The sequence below is a fragment of the Apodemus sylvaticus genome, chromosome 5 (genome assembly GCF_947179515.1).
Source record: "Apodemus sylvaticus chromosome 5, mApoSyl1.1, whole genome shotgun sequence".
Lineage (NCBI taxonomy): Eukaryota > Metazoa > Chordata > Mammalia > Rodentia > Muridae > Apodemus > Apodemus sylvaticus.
This window is the reverse complement of record NC_067476.1, coordinates 52,462,532-52,482,821: the sequence shown is the minus strand read 5'-3', so window position 1 is coordinate 52,482,821 and position 20,290 is coordinate 52,462,532. Positions and strand designations below refer to the sequence as shown.

At 43.1% G+C, this 20,290-nt stretch overlaps 1 protein-coding gene across 2 annotated transcripts in view; it reads right to left on the bottom strand.

Moving 5' to 3' along the window:
• Positions 1-20,290, bottom strand: part of Rapgef4 (Rap guanine nucleotide exchange factor 4) — a 286,423-nt gene that overhangs the window by 79,511 nt on the left and 186,622 nt on the right. The window contains exons 5-7 of one of the 2 annotated variants that reach the window (XM_052182692.1): positions 3,580-3,633; positions 3,159-3,265; positions 25-146 (exon numbers count right to left, since the gene is read on the bottom strand). In XM_052182692.1, coding sequence (XP_052038652.1) covers positions 25-146; positions 3,159-3,265; positions 3,580-3,633 — 283 coding nt within the window. The remainder of the gene's footprint in view (positions 1-24; positions 147-3,158; positions 3,266-3,579; positions 3,634-20,290) is intronic. The other variant, XM_052182693.1, reaches the window with a different exon arrangement.

Sequence of the window (20,290 nt, the reverse complement as noted above, 5' to 3'; positions counted from 1 at the left end):
TCCAGAGCCTGTGGCTCATCTTACCGTGGTTGAGGACACCATCTTCCAGCAAGACTTGCCACATGCCGACAGCTTGAGTCCGGGAGTGAACACAGGAAGTCTGCTGCACCATCCAGTCTACCAGCTCAGTCCCAACACAACATTGTCTAAAGGAGAGGAGACATGGGAGATAGGAAAGCCATACTTTTGCACACACACACACACAAACACACACACAGAGAGAGAGACACAGAGAGAGAGAGAGAGAGACAGAGAGAGAGAAGACAATAATCTTCCAGAGGAGTACTTCCAAAGAGTATGGCATCATAAGAAGAAGCCAAAGCAAGGAAAGCACTATAGGGTATATAGCTCCAGGGCCTTACCTCTTCTAAGCAGGATCATGTCAATAAAATAACACTATAACACAAAGCACCAGGCAGCTCAAAGGTCTGGTAGAGGCAAAGTGTTATCCCTTCCTTCTAAGTCTACCACTATGAGATGGTCCCAGAATACCTCAGTGTGAGGGGTGTTGGGAAAAATAAGCAATTAGCAATGCAAATCTCTCTTACAAAGTTCTGTATAATGAGCATTGACACATACATCTACAGAGCCTGTCATCTGACAGCACCAAATGTTCCCTGTATCTTCACATGCTAGTCCCAAAGCTGGCCCCTGTGGTGAGTTGGTCTAGGTAGACAAACTACGTATATTAATTATCTCTCTCTCACTCTGTGTGTGTGTGTGCATGTGCTCGTGTGTGTGTGTGTGTGTGTGTGTGTGTGTGTGTGTGTGTGTGTGTGTGTGAAAGGAGAAAGTCGACTCTTGAGGTCCTAGGGACAGATTCCGAGGGACAGTAGATTAGGGCAGGGAGGATCAGAGCAGCTGGCTGCCTGCAGCTGGGCCTGACTTCCTGGTCGCCTCCCTTTGTGTGCTATGAATGGGAGCAGAGACTAGGCCAACCCAAAGAATCCTATCATGAACTGAAGCAGGCTCCCTGCCCTGGGCCAGCTTGGGGAAAAATCTTGAAGCAGAGAAGCTATGAGGTAGAAGAGTAGGTTTGCTATCCATTAGCTATGTGACTTCGGCCAGCTCTCTGGTTCTGTTCCCTTCTCTGTAAGAGAAAAGAACGACAGGTGATGGACTCGGAGGCCTTCTCCCGCTCCAATATTCTAGAATCTCTGGAATCTGTGAGAGTTCCTGGGATCCACTGACCCTGAGCCAAGGGAGGACTGCTGAAGCCAGTCTACCCCCATCTATCACCTACCAAAGGGTGAAGGACGCCTACATCTTCACTCTGAACTAACCATATACCTCTGAACTGAGCATATAGAATAAACAAGTATCTTTTTTATAATTTGGTCATTTACTAGTGCAAAAGTTCCTATAAAAGTAGAGAAATAATTTTATTTGGCTTAAAATCCAATGATTGCTCTTAAAGTTAAAAAAGAAAAAAGAAAAAGAGAGCAAAAGCAGCATCGAGGACTCCGGGTATTGAGTTTCTAGGAAAGACACAGGACTTTGGAGCCAGTTTACACAGCAGGGCACACAGCAGAGCCCTGGGTGTCTTTTCCATTAACTGGCACCCACATTTCAGAACTGACCGACAACCTGAAGCATAGCGGTCATTGGGGGCGACACCGATTCTGGAGGGGCCTCAACTGTCTGACACTATAACAATGATATCATGGGATAAAGAGCAGGAGGGAGAAAGAAGGTGGAGTTTGCTAGTACGGATCTGGGACAAGAACTCCAACTGCTACGGGAGAAGAATCCTGTCTGTGGCTTCCAGTGAAGCCCTCTGGTCGTCACCAGCAGATCATTAATTTGTGTCATAGGGTGTGGCCAGATATAACACTTGCACGTCAGGATGGCGCATGGAAGAGATCAGTGTCTGACTTCCAGTCTCCAGTATTCGTCACCAAGCATGACATATGTAATGGAATTTCCCTAACACAAGTCAATAGCTGGGGGAACCTTACTCACATCTTAAGAGAGAAAAATAACTGAATTATTTAAAGAAAAAGATCTTTTCAGCTGCGTGAGATTTTGGAGGTCAACTTGAAGCTGAAGAGCCAAAGGACCAAAGGGGCTGAACTTGGGGTGGGGGGTGGGGGTGGGGGGATGACGGGGGTGGGGGGAACCGTGATGCTTTCGGTTTAGCTTTCTCTGGCTTTATTTTAAGTCTTGACTCTCCTTAGAACTGTACTAGTGTAGAAGAGCCCGGAGTCCAGACAGATTAACTTACTGGGCTGCAGAACAAGACCTACAGATGTAATTTCTGAAAAGAGTCAGCCAGCGAGCACAGAGGGACGGGAAGCCCAGTGGCTAAAGGCACCGGCCACACAAGCCTGAGCACCTGAGTCTGGGGTTCCAGTGTAAAAAGCTGGGAGTGGCCAGGCACATGTATGTCTCTCCAGGACTGTGACAGGCAGGGACAGGGCACCCAGGGGCTCGCTGGATGCCAACTGAGCTCCAGGCTCAGTGAGGGACTGTCCCAAAGATGGAGAGTGACAGAGCAGGTGCCTAATACCCTCCTCTGGCTTCAGCAAGTATACACCCCCTCTCCCAGGTTAAATATCTAACTGAAATAAATAATACTAGAAAACAAATTCCATAAAAGACATGCATGTTCCATTTGCTTATGTGTCATCAAAACCTGCAATACTATGACTTAAAAAAAAAAAATCTCTGGCTTTGGCAAGCACCCACTTGGTTTAACTCTTGCTTGTGTAATCACTAGATGTGAGGTTTAGTGAAGGGAAACTATTCAATTTCCTCACCTTAGACAAAACTAATCTCAGTTTTATCGCCTGAGAAATGGACACAGGTCTAGACACACCTTCCTAGTAGGGATGTGGTGGATCGCATGTGGGAATCGACGGAGCATAAACAAGGCCCGTGTGAATATCAGCTGAACTTAGTAGGTCTACGGAATGATGCTTAGTAGGTCTACCAAATGATGCTTAGTAGGTCTACCGAATGATGCTGGCAGGAAGACACATGACAGGTCCTCCTCTTTGTTCATGCCTGCCCACGTTAGCTAAGGAGTGACCTGCCTGTAATTCTGAGGCTAAAGCAAGTTTAGGCTGGATCCCGGGGACCTTATAAAAGGGGCAATCTGTTCTACATTCGTAAAGCATGGGTGGGAGGGGCCGAGCTATTAGAACGCGCACGCATACCTGTATGTCTTTAGGTGGTATTTTCTGTCTCTTATCATGTGGGGAGCACGAGAGAGAATAGCAATTCGTAAAATTTTTCCAGCTCTGAGGATCTTCTCCGAAGGGACCTGTGTGTTAATCAGATGGGAGAAGGAGAGGGGGGAAGGAGAGTTTATAGAAGGCAAATAAACCCAGTGAATTCTCAAGCCATTGTCTAGTCAGAGTCTGGATGGGAAAACATAGCTCACTCATACATATTTACATTGTTCGCTCGTGTGACATGTCACTGTTTTATGTGGGGAACTGAGACACGCTGCATATTTCTTGACTCTGGGAAGTGCGCGTGAGGCGCCCTGACACGGTGCTCTGACACAGGAACCGCCTCCAGTGGTACTTAAGAACAGAGCTCGGACGGCTCATCAACCCACCTACATCCCATTACCTTGGTAATGGTGTGAGCAGGACGGAGAGGAACGGGAGGTTCAATGAGAGGTGTCTGAAAAATAAAATGTTAAAGCAAAGGAAAATTAAACAAAAAAGTTCGGTAAAGAAAATTATGGGTTGGGGATAATAAGAAATACCTTTCCCCCCATGAAACTCAAAATAGAATTTAAAAGAGAGAGAGAGGCCACCTGAAGGAACTTGAATGCACCGGCATTCAAAGGGCAAATCGGACCGTTCGGTTTGCCAACATTTAAATATAAATTGTTATAAAATGGAAAAAAACAAACAAACAGGGATGATATGATGTTTGTAGGTTCCATGAGGAGGGAAAAGGCAGCTGGTCAGAGCCTGACAAACATCAGAGCATGAGGGAAGCAAAACATGACAAATAGTCAGAGGTTGAGTGACCCGTCCTGGCTGCGCATAAAGTATTGATTGGTTTGAGGTGGGAATGAGCTAAGCGGTTCCCTTTTCTCTTGTGTCATCTGAGTGAGGCTAGAACTCAACAGAAGCAGTTGGTACATCTTTCATTTTCTGAGAAAGCTGTGCAGCCTTCAATGTGCTATGCCGAGTCAGACCATCTCCAGGATCGAGACGGCACTCTTCGTAGGAAACAGTCTTCAGATGGGCGCTATATGTCTGAATCTATGGAGGAATCCGGTTTCTACAGCACGGAACCCCTTAATCTTTGTCATCTCACATATCTGGCAGTGACCTTTCTGAATGTGTCTGGTCAGAGGGGGTGGAGGCTGTTTGAGACACTTCTGACATGCATGGCGCTGGTTTATACAATACTGGCTTCCTAAAAGTGCACCCATCTTTATCACCAGAACCTGTGTGTACTGGGTTGCATGGCAAAAGAGTGATGTGGGTGTGGTAAGGATCAAAATAGGGTCACTTGGCTTGATGTTTCTGGGGGTTTCTGTTAAAGAAAGAAAGAAAGAAGGAAGGAAGAAAGGAAGGAAGGAAGGAAGGAAGGAAGGAAGGGAGGGAGGGAGGGAGGGAGGGAGGGAGGGAGGGAAGGAAGGAAGGAAGGAAGGAAGAGAGAGAGAGAGAGAGAGAGAGAAAGAAAGAAAGAAAGAAAGAAAGAAAGAAAGAAAGAAAGAAAGAAAGAAAGAAAGAAAGAAAAAGAAAGAAGAAAACCATGAGAACATCAGGCAAAATGCCAGCATTCAACAGCAGAAAGAGGAGTGGTCGGCAAGAGGATCCAGGAATGTAGGAGGCTTCACTTGAAAACAGATAAGGAGAGGGAGGGAGGGAGGGAGGGAGGGAGAGAGAGAGAGAGAGAGAGAGAGAGAGAGAGAGAGAGTGAGTCTTGCTGATGGCTCTGTTTTAACCCAGAGGCTCACACTGGAGGTCTAGACTCCAGCACTGTGCGCTCATAGATTTGATTGTCTGGGTCCAGTCAGTGAGTGGCGATTTGTTAGAGTTGTCCCCAAACACTGACATAGAGATTGTAACACTTTCTAGCTACACTTCCCTGCACTTTGCAAATAGGAGATATTTCCAGTGAGACTACGTGGATGATTTCATATCTCATTTAAAGTATGTAACCACTGAGGGAGATGACAGCCAGTATTAGTTTTAAGAAACACTTTAAACCTCAATGTAAATATACACAAATAAATATTACATTTGCCTTTACCAAATAGCACATTTCAGGCAGGTTGGTGATTTTAATATAATGACATGAAGGTGGGGCCACAAACACTAGACTTTAAAAACAAGACAGGTTTTTTCTAGAATGGCAGCAGTCTCCTGGAACTCACCCATTTCAACATTGTCTTCAGGAGACTGGCATCCAGCAGACCCCACCCATGGAAACTGACAGTGCACAGGCAGCTCACCACTTAGAACAAGCACAGACCAAACTGTGGTCCAGTTAAAAAATGGCATACCCCAATGATAACTCCTGTGCTCCCCACAGTAGACTTGAGATGGGCGAGGGGCTGCGGGACCATGTATTCCCTCACCTGACTAGCGAGGGTCAGGGTCCCTGAAACATACAGCTAAAAGTTGCTGTGTGTGAGCATTTTGTCTAAGCTCCGCCCCTCAGTTACCTGGCAACAGCCAGGCGTGCTGGACTCACTATAAAAGGGGCTACTTGACCCCTCCCTCTCTCTTGCTCTTGCCTTCTTGCTCTCTCTCTGTCTTCTTACCCCCTTTCCCTTCTCTCCACATTTTAATGGCCGGCCTCTACCTCTCTACTCCTCTCCTCTGTCCTCTCTCTCTCTGCCTTTCTCTTTCTTAACTCCCCTCCTCATGCCCCGAATAAACTTTATTCTAAACCATACAGTCCTGTGGCTGGTCTCAGGGGGAAGGGATGCCTCAGCATGGGCCCGCGGAGGTGCCCCCTTCCCCCATACCTTACCACATAGCTAACAAAACATAGTCCTTTTCTCTTTATCTTTTTATAAGACACAACACTGTGTACTTCCCAAGTATGGACTTCAGCGCCAGTGACGCTGTCCGTTCTGCACACAGGTAGTTCCATCTACGGCTTTCCCGGTAACTGGTCTAATTGTAAATGCATCTGGTTATTCTAGAAAATGATGGTAGACACTCATCCCTTCCTCCTTTTGGAAGAAGAGGTCTAGAGTAGTGAATGTGGGGTTCGTTTTCTGGTCCACCTTTTCTTTCCTATGAAAAGCTGACACTTCTGCCCCCACTTTTGTTTCTGAGAAGCTGGCTAATTTGGAGGCCAAGCAGAGGTCCAAACTGACAATGGCTGCTAAATGTTGTTTTTGTTTGTTTGTTTGTTTGTTTGTTTTTGGTGGGCTGAATGAAACTATTTGATGATTATATACATTTTTATTTGCCCCAACTATATTGTAACAAAATGAAGAAAGTGGTACTTAGTATAAATATACTAAATATATAAAAAGTTTAGTTTATTTGTTCAATGACTTTTTTTTTTTTGGTTCCTTGGAACCTTGAAAAGAAAGAATTGCTAAACCAGGGGAAGCATCAAGCTTCAACCAAAATGTTCCCTTTGATTTGTGACTTCTAAAGACATAAAACGTTCACAAGGTTCTTTCAGCTAGACAATCCTAGTACCAGATCCAGGGCCAGGAGTCTGTTTCATCTGTTGAAAAGCAACATTCTCCAACTGTCTCCAACCTTCTCCACCTCAGAAATGTTGGGTTTGGAGAATCACTGTGAATGGGCGCTTTGAGAAGGGGATGCCCCTTTATTTAAATAAAGCCTGTGATGGGACTCATGCAGGGGAATCAGGGAGAGTATCCTCTTCAGAGAGGAGGACTTTGATTTTGAAGGGAATACCACATTCACTCAGGAAGTCTGGGAAAGTACCAGTGCCTGCCAGTCAGTGGTGATACAGACTTGAGACAGGCCCTCAGGGTTGCTGGGAAACCATCCAGCCAAGGCTTGATCAGGGCCTAGTGTGACTACTTTGCTTTTAGGTCTATCTACTTATTTTCCCTTGTCTTTCAAGTAAATTTCCCTTTGGCTATGCTATAGATCAATAAGGAAATTTATTCTCGTTGTGTTTTGTGAATAGTTAGGAAAGGCAGACAAAGTGTGGTAATTCTTGAGAACTGTTCAAGTAAGAAAGCTTGCCCTAGAGTATGCCTGGGTTTGCGTGTGCCTACCCCTGCTTCTTCATTGGTGCTAGTTCGGTCTCACTATTATTTTGTTTTTTTACTGAGCAGACTGAGGCTAGAGGTGTGCAGGGACTAGCCTGGCTCATAGTACTACTATCTGGGATAGCTAAGCATTCAATCTAGAACTAGCTCACTCTGGAGCAGTGGTTCTCAGCCGTCCTCATGCTGCAACCCTTTAATACAGTTCCTCATGCCGTGGTGACCCCAACCATTAGATCGTTTCATAACTGCTTCATAACTGCAATTTTATCACTGCTATAAATTGTAAACAGATGATATGCAGGATGTGACCTCCCCCAGGGGTCTTGACCCACAGGTTGAAGACCACAGCTCTAGTGTCTGCACCACAGGACCAGTTACCACCACCACAGCCTCTGCCACCACCACCACCTCTTTTCTTCCACATATATCTTGGCTCTCATGTTGGAAGACTTTGTATTCTGTTTGATTGAAGTTCACTTAGGACACAACATGCCAGGCAGCCCTGCTAGTCAAGATACCAGATTTTATCTTAAGAATTTTCAGCAATAAATAGTCACTTTTACTGAGATCACACCCATTGGCAGCACCTAGAATGCTTAGTCATAATTAACTTTCTAAAACACATCTTGTGGTGGTTTAAATAAAACTGTCTCAATAGGCCAGTAGGGAATGGCACTCTTAGGAGGAGTGGCCTCATTGGAGGAAGTGTGTCATGGGGGGATGGGAGTGGGCTTTGAGGTCTCAGAAGCTCAAGTTAGGCCTTGTGGTTCACTGTCTCTTCCTTCTGTCTGAGGATCCCTCGGCTACCTCTGCAACACCAGTGGCTGCCTGCATGTCTCCATGGGGATAAAGGACGAAACCGCTGAACTATAAGCCACCAAAATATTTTCCTTATTAAGAGTTGCCATGGTCATAGTGTCTCTTTGCAGCAATAGAAACCCTAACTAATATGCAACTTGATAAGAATAAAACATCTACCCTGAGGAGCTATACCTCAGGTATAAAATATACCAGACAAAGAGTGTCACAGAAGTCCATGCAGAGCAACAGAAACCACTCAGAGACCTCACTAGAGAGGGAATGCTCTGCTGGGAAATAGCTTTACAGGTAGGGGAGGGGAGGGAAGCTAGACAGATCCCCTCAGCCAAGCCCCGTGTTGGCAGAAGCCCTTGGGAAGAGAGCAGAGAAAGAAAGAAGATCTGGAACTTGGAGGGTTCTCAAGAACCCTCAAGGTGTGGCCACTGCTCCTGATACCACCAGTCTATCCACTGCCAAGAGGCAAGGAGACCCACCCATAGCTGATCTCCCTCTGTTCAGAAGCTAGAGAAATAAGAGAATCATTCTGTTATATCGATGACTAGGTTAAACAGGAGAGAAAGAAATAGCAGTACGTTATATTAGTGCAAACCAACGCAAAAAAAAAAAAACAGCCTGTCATTTACCTCATTATATCTACAGGACAGGAAGTAGAGAACAGGAAGCCAGGGAAGGTGCTGGCTGGCCGAGACCAACCCCATGTAGAGCACGGGAAGGACACAGACAGGATCTGAAGGCCCACATGGTCATGGCAGCCACAGACTGGGGCAGAGCCCTACCATGCAGTACCCCAGACCCTAACCCCCCACATGCTGCTGGCTGTCCTATATCCTCTGGGCACATTTCCCTTCCAGTACAGAAGAAGGCAAATGGGAAGCCATTACAGCCCAGGGGCTTCATTAATGACTGCTTGGTTTGTGTCCAAGAGCTGGCCAGCTAGAATTCACACATCGCAAGGGGCTGGACAAGGAATGGGCCCTCTCTGATTAAATTCCACACACTTCCACACACTCTCGTGTGTTGACAGAAATTCCTGTGGGCACGAAAGAGTCCATACCAGGCTGTGAACACGTGATTCTCAAAGGCGGCCAGCGAGGACAGATAAGGGCAGAAGCGTTCTGCATTTTCTTGGCCGTCTCCCCTGAAGACTTCCCTCAGGACTAGCCGTAATTGGTTTTTGTTTGTTTTAGGGAAGGGGTGCTGTTTCAACTGCATTTTATTATGTTTCTATTACCAGTGAAAGGGGAAAGCGGTGAGGAAAAAAATATTCCTTTTGGCAAGTGAGCCAATTTAGAAATACTAATCAGGCAATGAAAAGTATGAATCCAGCTTCCATTACAAGGTGCACAATAATGCCCATGCAGATATAATGAGGTAGATGAGGCCTTGTAATAGGCCTCACGGAAAACCGTATTCAGACCCCTTTGAAAGCAGGGTGGTTCTTTGTAGTCAAGTGTTTGCTCACAGAACCCTTTTGCAAGGCACAACATCTTAAGCCAAAAGACAAAAATAACAAGGCAGACAGGGACACAGAGCTCAGGGCAGACGCCAGAAAGCCAGGGCAAAAAAAAAAAAAAAAAAAAAAAAAAGTCCTGGCAGCTACATCCAATGGGGCCCAGGGCTTAACGAAGCCTATGGTGTGCAGAGTACTGTGAGAGGCTACATTGGAGACCAGATGGAGAAAACACCTGATGTAAACGTGCTCTTGAACTTTCTACGGGTTCAACAGATAGCAAGTCCACCAGAGTCCACAGACAAATGCTGCATGACTTTCAAACCCCCCTTTCCTTATTTCTGATGAGCGAGAGAAAAGAACATACAATTTCTTACGGAAGATGGCACGCTTCGAGGTGTTAATGTCCCCTGTTTTGATATTTCAAAATAATACAACTAAGCTTTTGAAATGCCTCATTCTTGTCATTACCAGATGTCACTGCTCTAGTGCTGGGCAGATGAAATGCTACTCAGGACTAAGACTCATAGGCGGATTCCAGGACTCTGAAATATCCAAGCTTTTCCATCTGTGAAATCATGGAAACCTTTTCTCCAGGTTCCTTTGGCTTCTGCCGCTAAGCCTTTTCTTCCCCTAAGCCAGTGGTCCCTAACCTTCCTAATGCTGAAACCCTTTAATACAGTTCCTCATGTTGTGTTGACCTCCAACCATAAGATTATTCCCACTGCTACTTCATAACTGTCATTTTGCTACTGTTATGAATCCTAATGTAAATATCTGTGTTTTCTGATGGTCTTAGGAGACTCCCGTGAAAGGGCTGTTTGAATCCCAAAGGGCTTGTGACCCACAGGTTGAAAACTCCAGCTCTGAGATTTTCCTAGCTCAAAACTGGCCCAGAGAGAAATGTTTTCCCATGAACAGTGCTTGGAAGGCCAAGCAAAATGAAAGCATGAGGTGGTCTGAATGAGGACGCCCCACAGGCGCACGTTTGCACACTGGGTCCTCAGTTAGTGGAATTATTTGGGAAGAATTAAGAGGTGTGGCCTTGTTGGAGGGAGGTGTGTCACTAGGTTTGAGTTGCAAAGCTCAGACTGGCCCAGTCGTCTCTCTCTCTCTCTCTCTCTCTCTCTCTCTCTCTCTCTCTCTCTCTCTCTCCCCCCTCTCCCCCTCTCTCTCTCTCTCTGTCTCTTTCTCTGTCTCTCTCTGTCTCTCTCTCTCTTTCTGACTACTACTTGTGGATCAGAATGTAAAGCTCTCAGTTACTGCTCCAGTACCATGACAGTCTGCTCCCCACCATGATGATAATGGACTAAGTCTCTGAAACTGTAAACAAGCCCCCAATTAAATGCTTTCTTTTATAAGAGCCGCTTAGTCACGATGTCTCTTCACAGCAATAGAACAGTAACTACGACAGCCTGTTTACCTCCTTTTTTTTTTTAATCACAGACTCCATCATGTCTGGCTTTCAACAACAAAAAGTAGAAGGCATGATAAACAAGAGAGACTTCAGTTTGAAGCACAAACCAAACACTGGAACTTAGAAGTGATACAGAGTTTTTTAATGGCCAGACAGGAAGCTTAAATTAGTAACGTTGAGTTAAATATGAAATATTATTCCACTGGTAGCACTAATGAAATTATATGCAAAATGCAAAATGCAAAAATTCATTGGGTAATATAACTAAACAAAATGGCTTCCCCACTACCTCCTACCACCACCCCTACTCCGACATACACTTGCGCACAGACAACACATGCTGTTGAGCCCCAAAGAAGCTGTTTGGACTTGTAACTCTGGAACTTAGCATTTTATTTATTTTAAGACAGGACTGGAGGCAGATAATTTCTACAGGCAGGGAGATACAAATGCTAAGAAAAAAATCAGGCAAAACTCTACAGATGAATAGATCTTCAAAGGAAGACATCCGTGAGCTCAGCAGCAGAATGTCCACAACGCACTGGGGAAAGAGTCAGTGATTGTGAGCACAGGTCAGCAGACACCTTCCCAACAGAAATGTGAAGAGAAGAGATACTGTCCCATGTTCAAACTCAGACTATCTAAGCATGCTGAGGCAATTTCAAAGACATAGCACATATGAGATTAAAACCATACATGTATTCATAATACCACAAGAAGAAAGTGAAGAGAATAGATACTTTAATAATGACTTAGATTCTCTCAAAAATTAACGACAGACACCAAACTACAGACCCAGGAAGCTCACACCCAGAACACCAAGCAGAGTAAAGGAGAACAAACAAGAGCACAACATACAAATCCTGCCCGGGGCACGTCGGATGCACACTGTAGAACTAATGCAGAGCAGGTGAGGCAGCCCAGCAGGTAGCATGCTTGCTCTGTAAGCCTGGTCACCTGAATTCAACCCTCAGAACCCATGTAAGGGACAGAGTCCACAAAGTTGTCCCCTGGCCATCATGACATATATTCGCCTCTAAACACCCATCATGTACACACACACACACACACACACACACACACACACACACACAAATGCACATGTACATGCACAGTGAAGGAAAGAAAAGGTCAGCCAAGGGAACTAACTGCCTACAGCCTTATCTTGCAAGAAATAAAATGCTAGGTTTGAGAGTTACCAATCCAAATAGCTCCTTTAGGCCCAACACACACACACACACACACACACACACACAGAGAGAGAGAGAGAGAGAGAGAGAGAGAGAGAGAGAGAGAGAGAGGTGGTTGGGGTGGAGAGTGGGGAGTAGGGAAGCCATTTTGTTTATTTAGTTTTCTTCTTTCTTACAAACTGTCCCAGATTCTTTTACACAAGGCATCTTGGTGTATTTCGGTTGAATCTTCCCTTTGAGTAAGAGGAGATAAGATGCACTATCAATCAACCAGAACATCCCACAAATACTATTGTCATGTCCTCTTGCCCCATATAACAGTAATTTTTATGGAAATTTAAGTTCTGGAAATGATTACAGCTCTTTCCTTCCATCTCACAGAGACCTTGGTCGCTTCCATTCTGAGCAATCCGAGCAACAAGTTCAAATCTGGGAACTGTCGTGTGCTCTGCACTTTGGGGAAGCAGAGACTATGACTGAGGTTCCCATCAATGTCTGGCATGTTTAATGATAGATACTTATCAATGGAAGTCTAGTACCATTATAGTCTTAAATTTACCTGTCTGGGTGCAGTAAGACACTGAAAGTTGTAGCATTTATTTAACATTTAAAAATATGCCAGGCAGGTTAACAGCACAGCAGTTAAGAGCACTGGCTGCTCTTCTAGAGGTCCTGAGTTCGATTCCCAGCAACCACATGGTAGGTCACAAACATCTGTAATGGGATCCAATGCCCTCTTCTAGTGTGCATGCATATTCGAAACAAATAAATCTTAAAAAAATTAAAATACGCCAGGCATGTGTCCTGAATATGGAAAAGATGTGATTGAGGCTCTGCCCACTCGGAATCCAGGCTACACTACACACTCCTGCTCAGAATGTTTCCGAGGCTGCAAGTGATTTGCATAACATGTTTTAGAAAATCTAATTGGGCTGAAATGCTAATTTAATTATCATACACAAACTAATATGGAAATATATGATCTCCCCTACTCTCCAATACAAATGATATACACATTGACCTCAATCCTCTGTTTATCACTGAAAATGAGTCTTCAAGAATTTTCATACCAGAACATAAAGGGCTGTCTCATCTGGTTTTGTACTTTGGTATATTTTTGTTTTTTGTAGCTGTATGGTAGCCATTTCACAGAAATGCATGATCTGTTTTTAACAATCATTTAATTGATAGTTATTTAGCATTGCTAACCTGAATCTGGCACCCATATAAGAAGAGATAAAGCCAATGAGAAATTATATTCTGTTATCTCTGTGCTCTTAAAAAAAACCTAGGAGTCTACTGTAGGGGAAAATATAGTTTTAAAAATGATACAGCAATAGCAATGAGTACATTATATGACTTTTAAAAGGAGAACAATACAGCTGTAGCAAACAGATTAGCAGCAAATCCTTCAGATGCTTTTCACAGAATCTGTGATAACAATTTTTCAAAACTCTACTTCACTGCACACTTTGAATGCAAAGAAAAGCAGTACACTGAGACAAGACACTTGAAATGAGAGTGTGTGGTATTTTATTTTTCTGGTATTTTAGTGTTCTTTTTCTTTTCACAGCCCATGGAACATCTGCTAAAATATAGTGGATGGCCTGCGTGACTAGAATGTTTTCACAGCGCTAACAGTAATGGCAGTCATGTAGAAGACATTGGAAAAAGCCAGAATCCTCTTGGCCCAAAATATAAGTATTTTAGGGTTGATAAGAAAATAGTCTTTTTAACTGATGAATTATTACTAAGTTCAACCTGTCAGCAGCCCATGACTACACAAACACTGGCTGAGAAATAAAATCATGGTGATAGTATCCATAAACTCAAGAAACACATAGTTCAATGCATTAGCCACTTGTCTTACATAGGCATTTATATTAATTAAAATGTAAAAATTCAGATCTTAAGTCTCATGAGCTACATGCTCTGTGCCAGCTTCAATATGTGCTGTGTCCCAGCCATAGTCCTTTCTTGCCTAGAAACTGTGATGCCAGCCTTAGATGTCTCTATCTTTCCATATTCCCAATCATTCTCAATTCTACAGCTAGCACATCCTATACAAAACATGGTCCAGACGACGTTACCCTGTGAAATCCAATGCCCTTACTCATAGTGGAAGCTGAACTCTATAGAATGATTTTATCTGGCCCCTGGCTGCTCTCTGATCTCTTCTGGTCTCCACCCACCCCTTCCCTGTCGCTCCCAACTCTTTGTCTGCCTAGACACACTGTTCCAAGATGATCTCTGGCTCATACCCCACCAAAGTCTTTGTTCAAAAGTACCTTGCCAGGAAGGATACTCTGCCCACCCCAGAAGATATAGTATGCTCATCCCTGTTCTAAATCAACATTCCACCCCTCTTGCTACCCAGCACCTCATGCTTTTGATGCCTGGCTCACTGTTTCCTGTCTGTCCTCTCACTGAAATGCTAGCTCTGGGAACTTCATTGTGTTCACTCTTGTGTTTCCCAGCGCTTCCTATACAGAACCACTTGCTACACCATTATTGATGAGTGGAAGAATGTCTTCACTAATGAACTAAAGTCTCTTAGCAGACTTCATTTATTAGTGACTGAAGTGGCAACTTACTTGTTCAGGTATATGAGGGAATGTTGAGAAAAAAATGGCAGCTGTTTTCACTGAGCTGCGATTGGTCAAAGTCTTACAGAGAGAGGAGACTTAAGTCAATGCTTTGCACATCACACAGGGGTGTCATTGAAGTGCTGATATGGGTTCTGCTGAATCTGACATATGATCTGAGAGTCTCTACTTCTGCCTAAAAGCATTGGTACTGAGGGTATGTGGGTGTCAACTTGAGCTCTTGAGAATCGGTGAATGACAATAGCGTTCTGCACACCTATAACACAATTCTTCACTAAGATGTATTTTTCCTGAAGACTGGACCAAGGTGACATAATCATGACATATCACACTAACAATATTCAAACTACTTAAATAAACTCAGGTGGCTCCTCCCAAGGAATCACTTCCCAACCATTTTCAATGTTATTGTTCTTGGGTATGAAAATACCTTTTATAAAAGCCAAATACTAGTAATTTAGTAAAGAAAATATATGATGGGTAATATATTTAATATTCACAACTAAAGGACTTTATAATTTCTAATTACAAATAATTAATTTTAACCAGAACCATTGTGTGAACATAAGGATTCCAAGAATAGCTGAAATACAACATAATCCTTACCTTACCATCTGTGTTGGCTATTTTTTTGCCAACTTAACACAATCTATAGTCACTGGAGGAAAGGAAACTTCAGTTGAGAAAATGTCTCTATAAGACTGAGCTGTAGGCAAGCATGTAGGGCATTTTCTTAATGTGACTGATGGGGGAGCCCTCCCCCCCCCCCAGCCTGTTGTGAGTGGTACCATTCTGGGCAGGTGGTACTGGCTTCTGTGGGAAAATAGGCTTATCAGGACATGAGCAGCAACCTAGTAAGGACACTCTTCCATGGCCTTGGCATCACCTCCTGCCTTAAGGTTCCTACCTACTTTGGATTCCTGTCTTGGCTTCCCTCAATGAACTGTGACTCAAGATATGGAAGCTAAATAAACTCCTCGTCTCCAAGTTGCTTTTGTTCACAGTGCTTCATCACAACAATAGTAACCACAATTATGAAACCATCCTAAAGGAATACAGAAAAAAAAATCACAATCCACATTTATAAAACTAGTAAATGGAGGGAAATGTTTACAAAGTGAATCTAAATTTCAACAGTATAATGTGTTATCAACAGTTTGGGGGCATAACATGTTATATTCTTAGTCTAGCTTGCTAAGGAAGAATGGCTATCTACCCATAGATTATATATATATATATATCAGAATCTCTAAAAGGGCCACAGAGAGTCTAACAGTCTGAGGGACAATACAGCCAAGGGCAAGACCCAAACTACACCCCATGGCTGAGACTTGACCAAAGAAGACAATGGACTCCAAAAACCTGCTCTGCCCTGCTAAAGAAAAATGGATTTTGCCAAGCTGACAATATTTGGGCCACAAATTAAGGCCTGAATTGTTTTCAGGGAGGCTGAAATTCTAAAATGTGGCGATACCTCAATTGCAGTTAGTATTCCATCCCTTCCTGGTAGCAAAGCAGTAGACATGATTATCAACCAGTGAAGTCAAGACCTCAGTGCAGAGAAGAGATTTACAGATACCACAAACACTGGCCAATCTTAGATACCCTCAAGGAAAACCAATGCTCTCATCATGCAAAAATTTGGAAATATCTTCATAAACCCACAGGGCATAGACTAGTCCTTATAATCATGCAACATAATGATATACAGTATTACCCTATGTATAACAACATACAATGATATCATATCCTGTCATTTTAATTTGACATCAAATATCAACTTCATGCATATTGTTAGAACATATCTAGAGCTGCACTAAGCTTAACCCAGAAGAATTCAAAGAGGACCATTCTGGTAAATGATGCTAAAATTGGGTTTTAATCCCTGGCTTTGGGCAACAAAATTCTTAAGAATAAAATTGGTCCAATTGGGGCACACAATGGAGTGCTCTGAGAAGCTATAGAAACATAACTGGCTACAGGTGATGTTTCTCATCCTTGGAGCCTTGAAGTGGACTAGATGCAACAGTTGAGAAACCCACAGGAGTAAAGGGTGTGTATTCCTGTTCTTTTGTTTGTTTCCAGGGCTTTCTCTTTCCTCCACCTACCCTTAGCATTTCCCAAAGCCCTGTTCCTGCACACATTCACTGCTTGCACCACTGTTATTTATGTGTTTATTTCGCTGAATACCAAATGAATACCTTAAAATTAAAACCGTGTCTTTGTTATCTTGGAGTCCCTGTGGCACTGTATGTGGATTGTTCATTAAATATTTACTGGAATGACATGGAGAAACCTCTGGGGAGTGTTTACCCGACGGAGGAATGAAAAGAAAGGGGAGAATTTTCCTCTTTTTGTGTCTGAAATTCCAGTCCTACTGGTTGGGACGGAGAAGGCGAGCCCAAGCTGACTGGCTGACAGCACTGACTGATGCTGTCTCTGCTCCCTTCCTAGACAAATGTCTCTCTGCCACATCTGTAACGAGGTATTTTTGCATTGGGAATAAGAAGCATTGATTTCAAGGTAAAAACCTCTGCGTTTCCTTGAGATTGAAATATTCAGTACTTTAGAATGAAAAATATTCTAGAAACTGAATGCTATCTTTTTTTTTTATCATGTTCTGCCTATTTTTCCCCCCTGATAAAAACAAAACCACTGAGGTTTTTTGCTGTTTTGATAAAGATTTTGGGGCACAGTTTTGAGAACATCATAAAAGTGACCCATGCGGCCTAAATCACACACACACTGCACTCAGAGGTGGAATGGGTGTGGAAGACAGGAGACAGATGGCTTCTATTGATACAAAGCGTTGGTCTCTTAGAATATAAGACAGGGGGAGATGCAGGAGGGAAAAAGAGGTGCTGGGCTGGGCTTCAGCCGTTGCAGTTCTGTTGTGCTTCCTGCTCTGTGCTGTGTTAACACGACAACAGTTTTGAAAGGGTATTGACCTAACTGAGGTGTGCACTTTCTTTCTCTGAGTACATTATGTTTCAATAAGGAGTTTCAAGAAAATGTCTGTGTTAGAACAAGAAATTAACTTGATCTCATAAAAGAAGTTAGGAAAGTGTGTACTCTGAACTCATTGTACAGGTGAGAGACACTCTACAGCAGAGGAGGCATTGGGGTTTAGGTTTCGCCTTTGGGGTCCCTGTGACGCCACAGGAGGGCAACAGCTGTTCTATAGCTCAGCAGGCAGCAGTCTGGGACCCAGCTTTGCTTCAGAGAGTGCCTTGAAGGAGAAGAGCATGCGTAGATGTTTCTGTCCATGAAAAACATCCTTCTGATACCACCAGGATGCTGCATGGAAGGTGGGTGGCACAGGATGCCAGGCTAGAGACAGCCTGGCTGACCGTGTGGCATTTTCAGAAATATTTATTCACTTGGTGCTGCTGATGAAGTTTAAAAGTGCTCACGACAAATGTACCTCTTGCTTGGGGTACAAGTGCTTCTCTCAAGGGCAATAAACACATGAAAAACAAAACCAAGGAGGCCTAAAAGTTAGTGTGTAATTAAATGCTTCCCAATTTTACATTGTCACTGGATATATCTGACTAAGCATACATGTTCTAGCAGGCCATACTGCTAAAAAAGTAGTACTGTATTTTATTCATCCATATTTCTCTGTGAATATCATCTGACCACATTCTTTTTCAGAGTCGGTGTTTAAGAAATCAAGTGACTTGACTCTTAAGAGTTAGAGACAATTTTATCTATAGGTTTTTGAAGGACAAAAGTGAAGTTTGTCAAAAGTCTCTGGGTAATAGACTTTTGACAGGAAATAAATGTACAGGTGAGAGACATTCTACAGTAAAGCAGGCATTGAGGTTTAGATTGAAGAGTGTGGGAACTCCGAGGTATGTTCTTAAGTAAGAAAGGGGCAGCAGGAAAATGCTCTCACAGCTACAGGTGACTAGTGCCCACTTGTCACCAGTGAGTGGCACTGAACAGACAGACATAGGGCTCCTCAAGGTCAGAGGAACGTGCCACATATGATTGTTCTCTTAGGAGATCCCTTCAACCAGGCATGGGATTCGCTCTATTTTCAATTGAGGGTGTAATCATATTCTACGGTAAAATATATAATTCTTTCTTCTTGCATAACACTAACTCATAAGTGATTTCACATAGCACTGTCATTAATTGTACACGGTATAATTTAGTAGTTTCTCTTGTCCTTGTACCTTATCTAGCTGAACTCTATGGAAGTATCTTACAGAGACTTTATGCTGGTCAAGTGGGCGGGGAGGGTGACAGCTGGCCTGGTGGCTCTCGAAGCCTTCTTGAATGGGGGGGGGGGAGTTGCCTTTAGCAGAACTTCCAGCTCAGAGGAAGCAGAATGGAACTGCAGACTGAGCCGGAAGGCACACAGGTGGGAACAGAAACCATCATGCTTCCCCCCTTGAGGCTGATGGGCGTGGAATGAGGTGAGACCTTTGAAGGTCAGATGCTTGAAGACAGGATGTGCAAAGCACCATGAGGCCTCAGTGCTGAGAACAGACACTGGAATGTCCGGTGGTGATCACAGTAAGACTTATTAATGCTGGGCTTTTAGCTTTCACCATTTCAAAATGACGCACGTTCATCAGGAAGCATAAAATATTTTAATCATATAAAGCAAAATATTGTTATTTTAGGATCTGAATATTAATCCTTCCAGCTAGATAGGGGGTTTGCTCTATTTTTAAAATGATGCATAATCACTCTAGATAAAATTTTATATTTCTTCCTTCTTACATAGCACTGTTGTAAAAGGTTTCACAGTTTTCTAAATTAATTTTAATGAGAAATTTTATTAAATACATGGTATAATTTCAGGTTTTCCTTGTCATTGTGCCTTCGAGTAGTTTTTAACAATTTGGTACTATAAATATGCTATATGCATAGGCAGGGGCTCCCACCACCTGCTCATGGGGGTGCCTGCTCAGAACTGGGTTTAGGAGTGGAACACTAAAATCATAGATGAAGGTTTGGAGACCTTGGCAAATTGGGATGCCTTCACAAATACTGCTTTGGATAGGATTTTTCTTCTGGATGGATTCTTAGGGAAGTGGTCTATCTTTGGCTTCTTCAGTAGAGTCATTGTGTATTAAGATTCATAAATATTAATAGGGACAAATTAATCAATTAAGACAAAAATTTCCAACAAGAAAACACAAAAACACTTTCCTAGCATGTAAATGCATCCTATCTAAAATGCCCTTGGCTATTATATTTTAATAGCCTTGTAATTCCCAACTGGGAAAGGTAAAATAATTACTAAAAAGAAAATGGGATTCTTTGCCCTGTACTTTGAGTTGAAAATAATGCACTCAATTGACTTTTGTACAGTCCTCTGTATGGTGGTGTATTTATCTGTATTGATTGGAAATTCTAAAAGTAGGTTTTTTTTTCCCTTGCCTAGAACAATCTAGCGAGCCAAAGGTACAATAAACACAACCTCGGGACACACAAACAAACGACTCTGAGAACCTTTAAGGGTTCGAGGACCTGAGAGCAGCGAGCATTTGATTCACGTTATACAAAATTCCTGGAATAGTAAAGGCCTATTAATGTTTTCAAGAAACCTTTTAAACCTTTACAAAGCTCATCAAAACAAAAATGATCAAAGCTCTAAAAGCATAC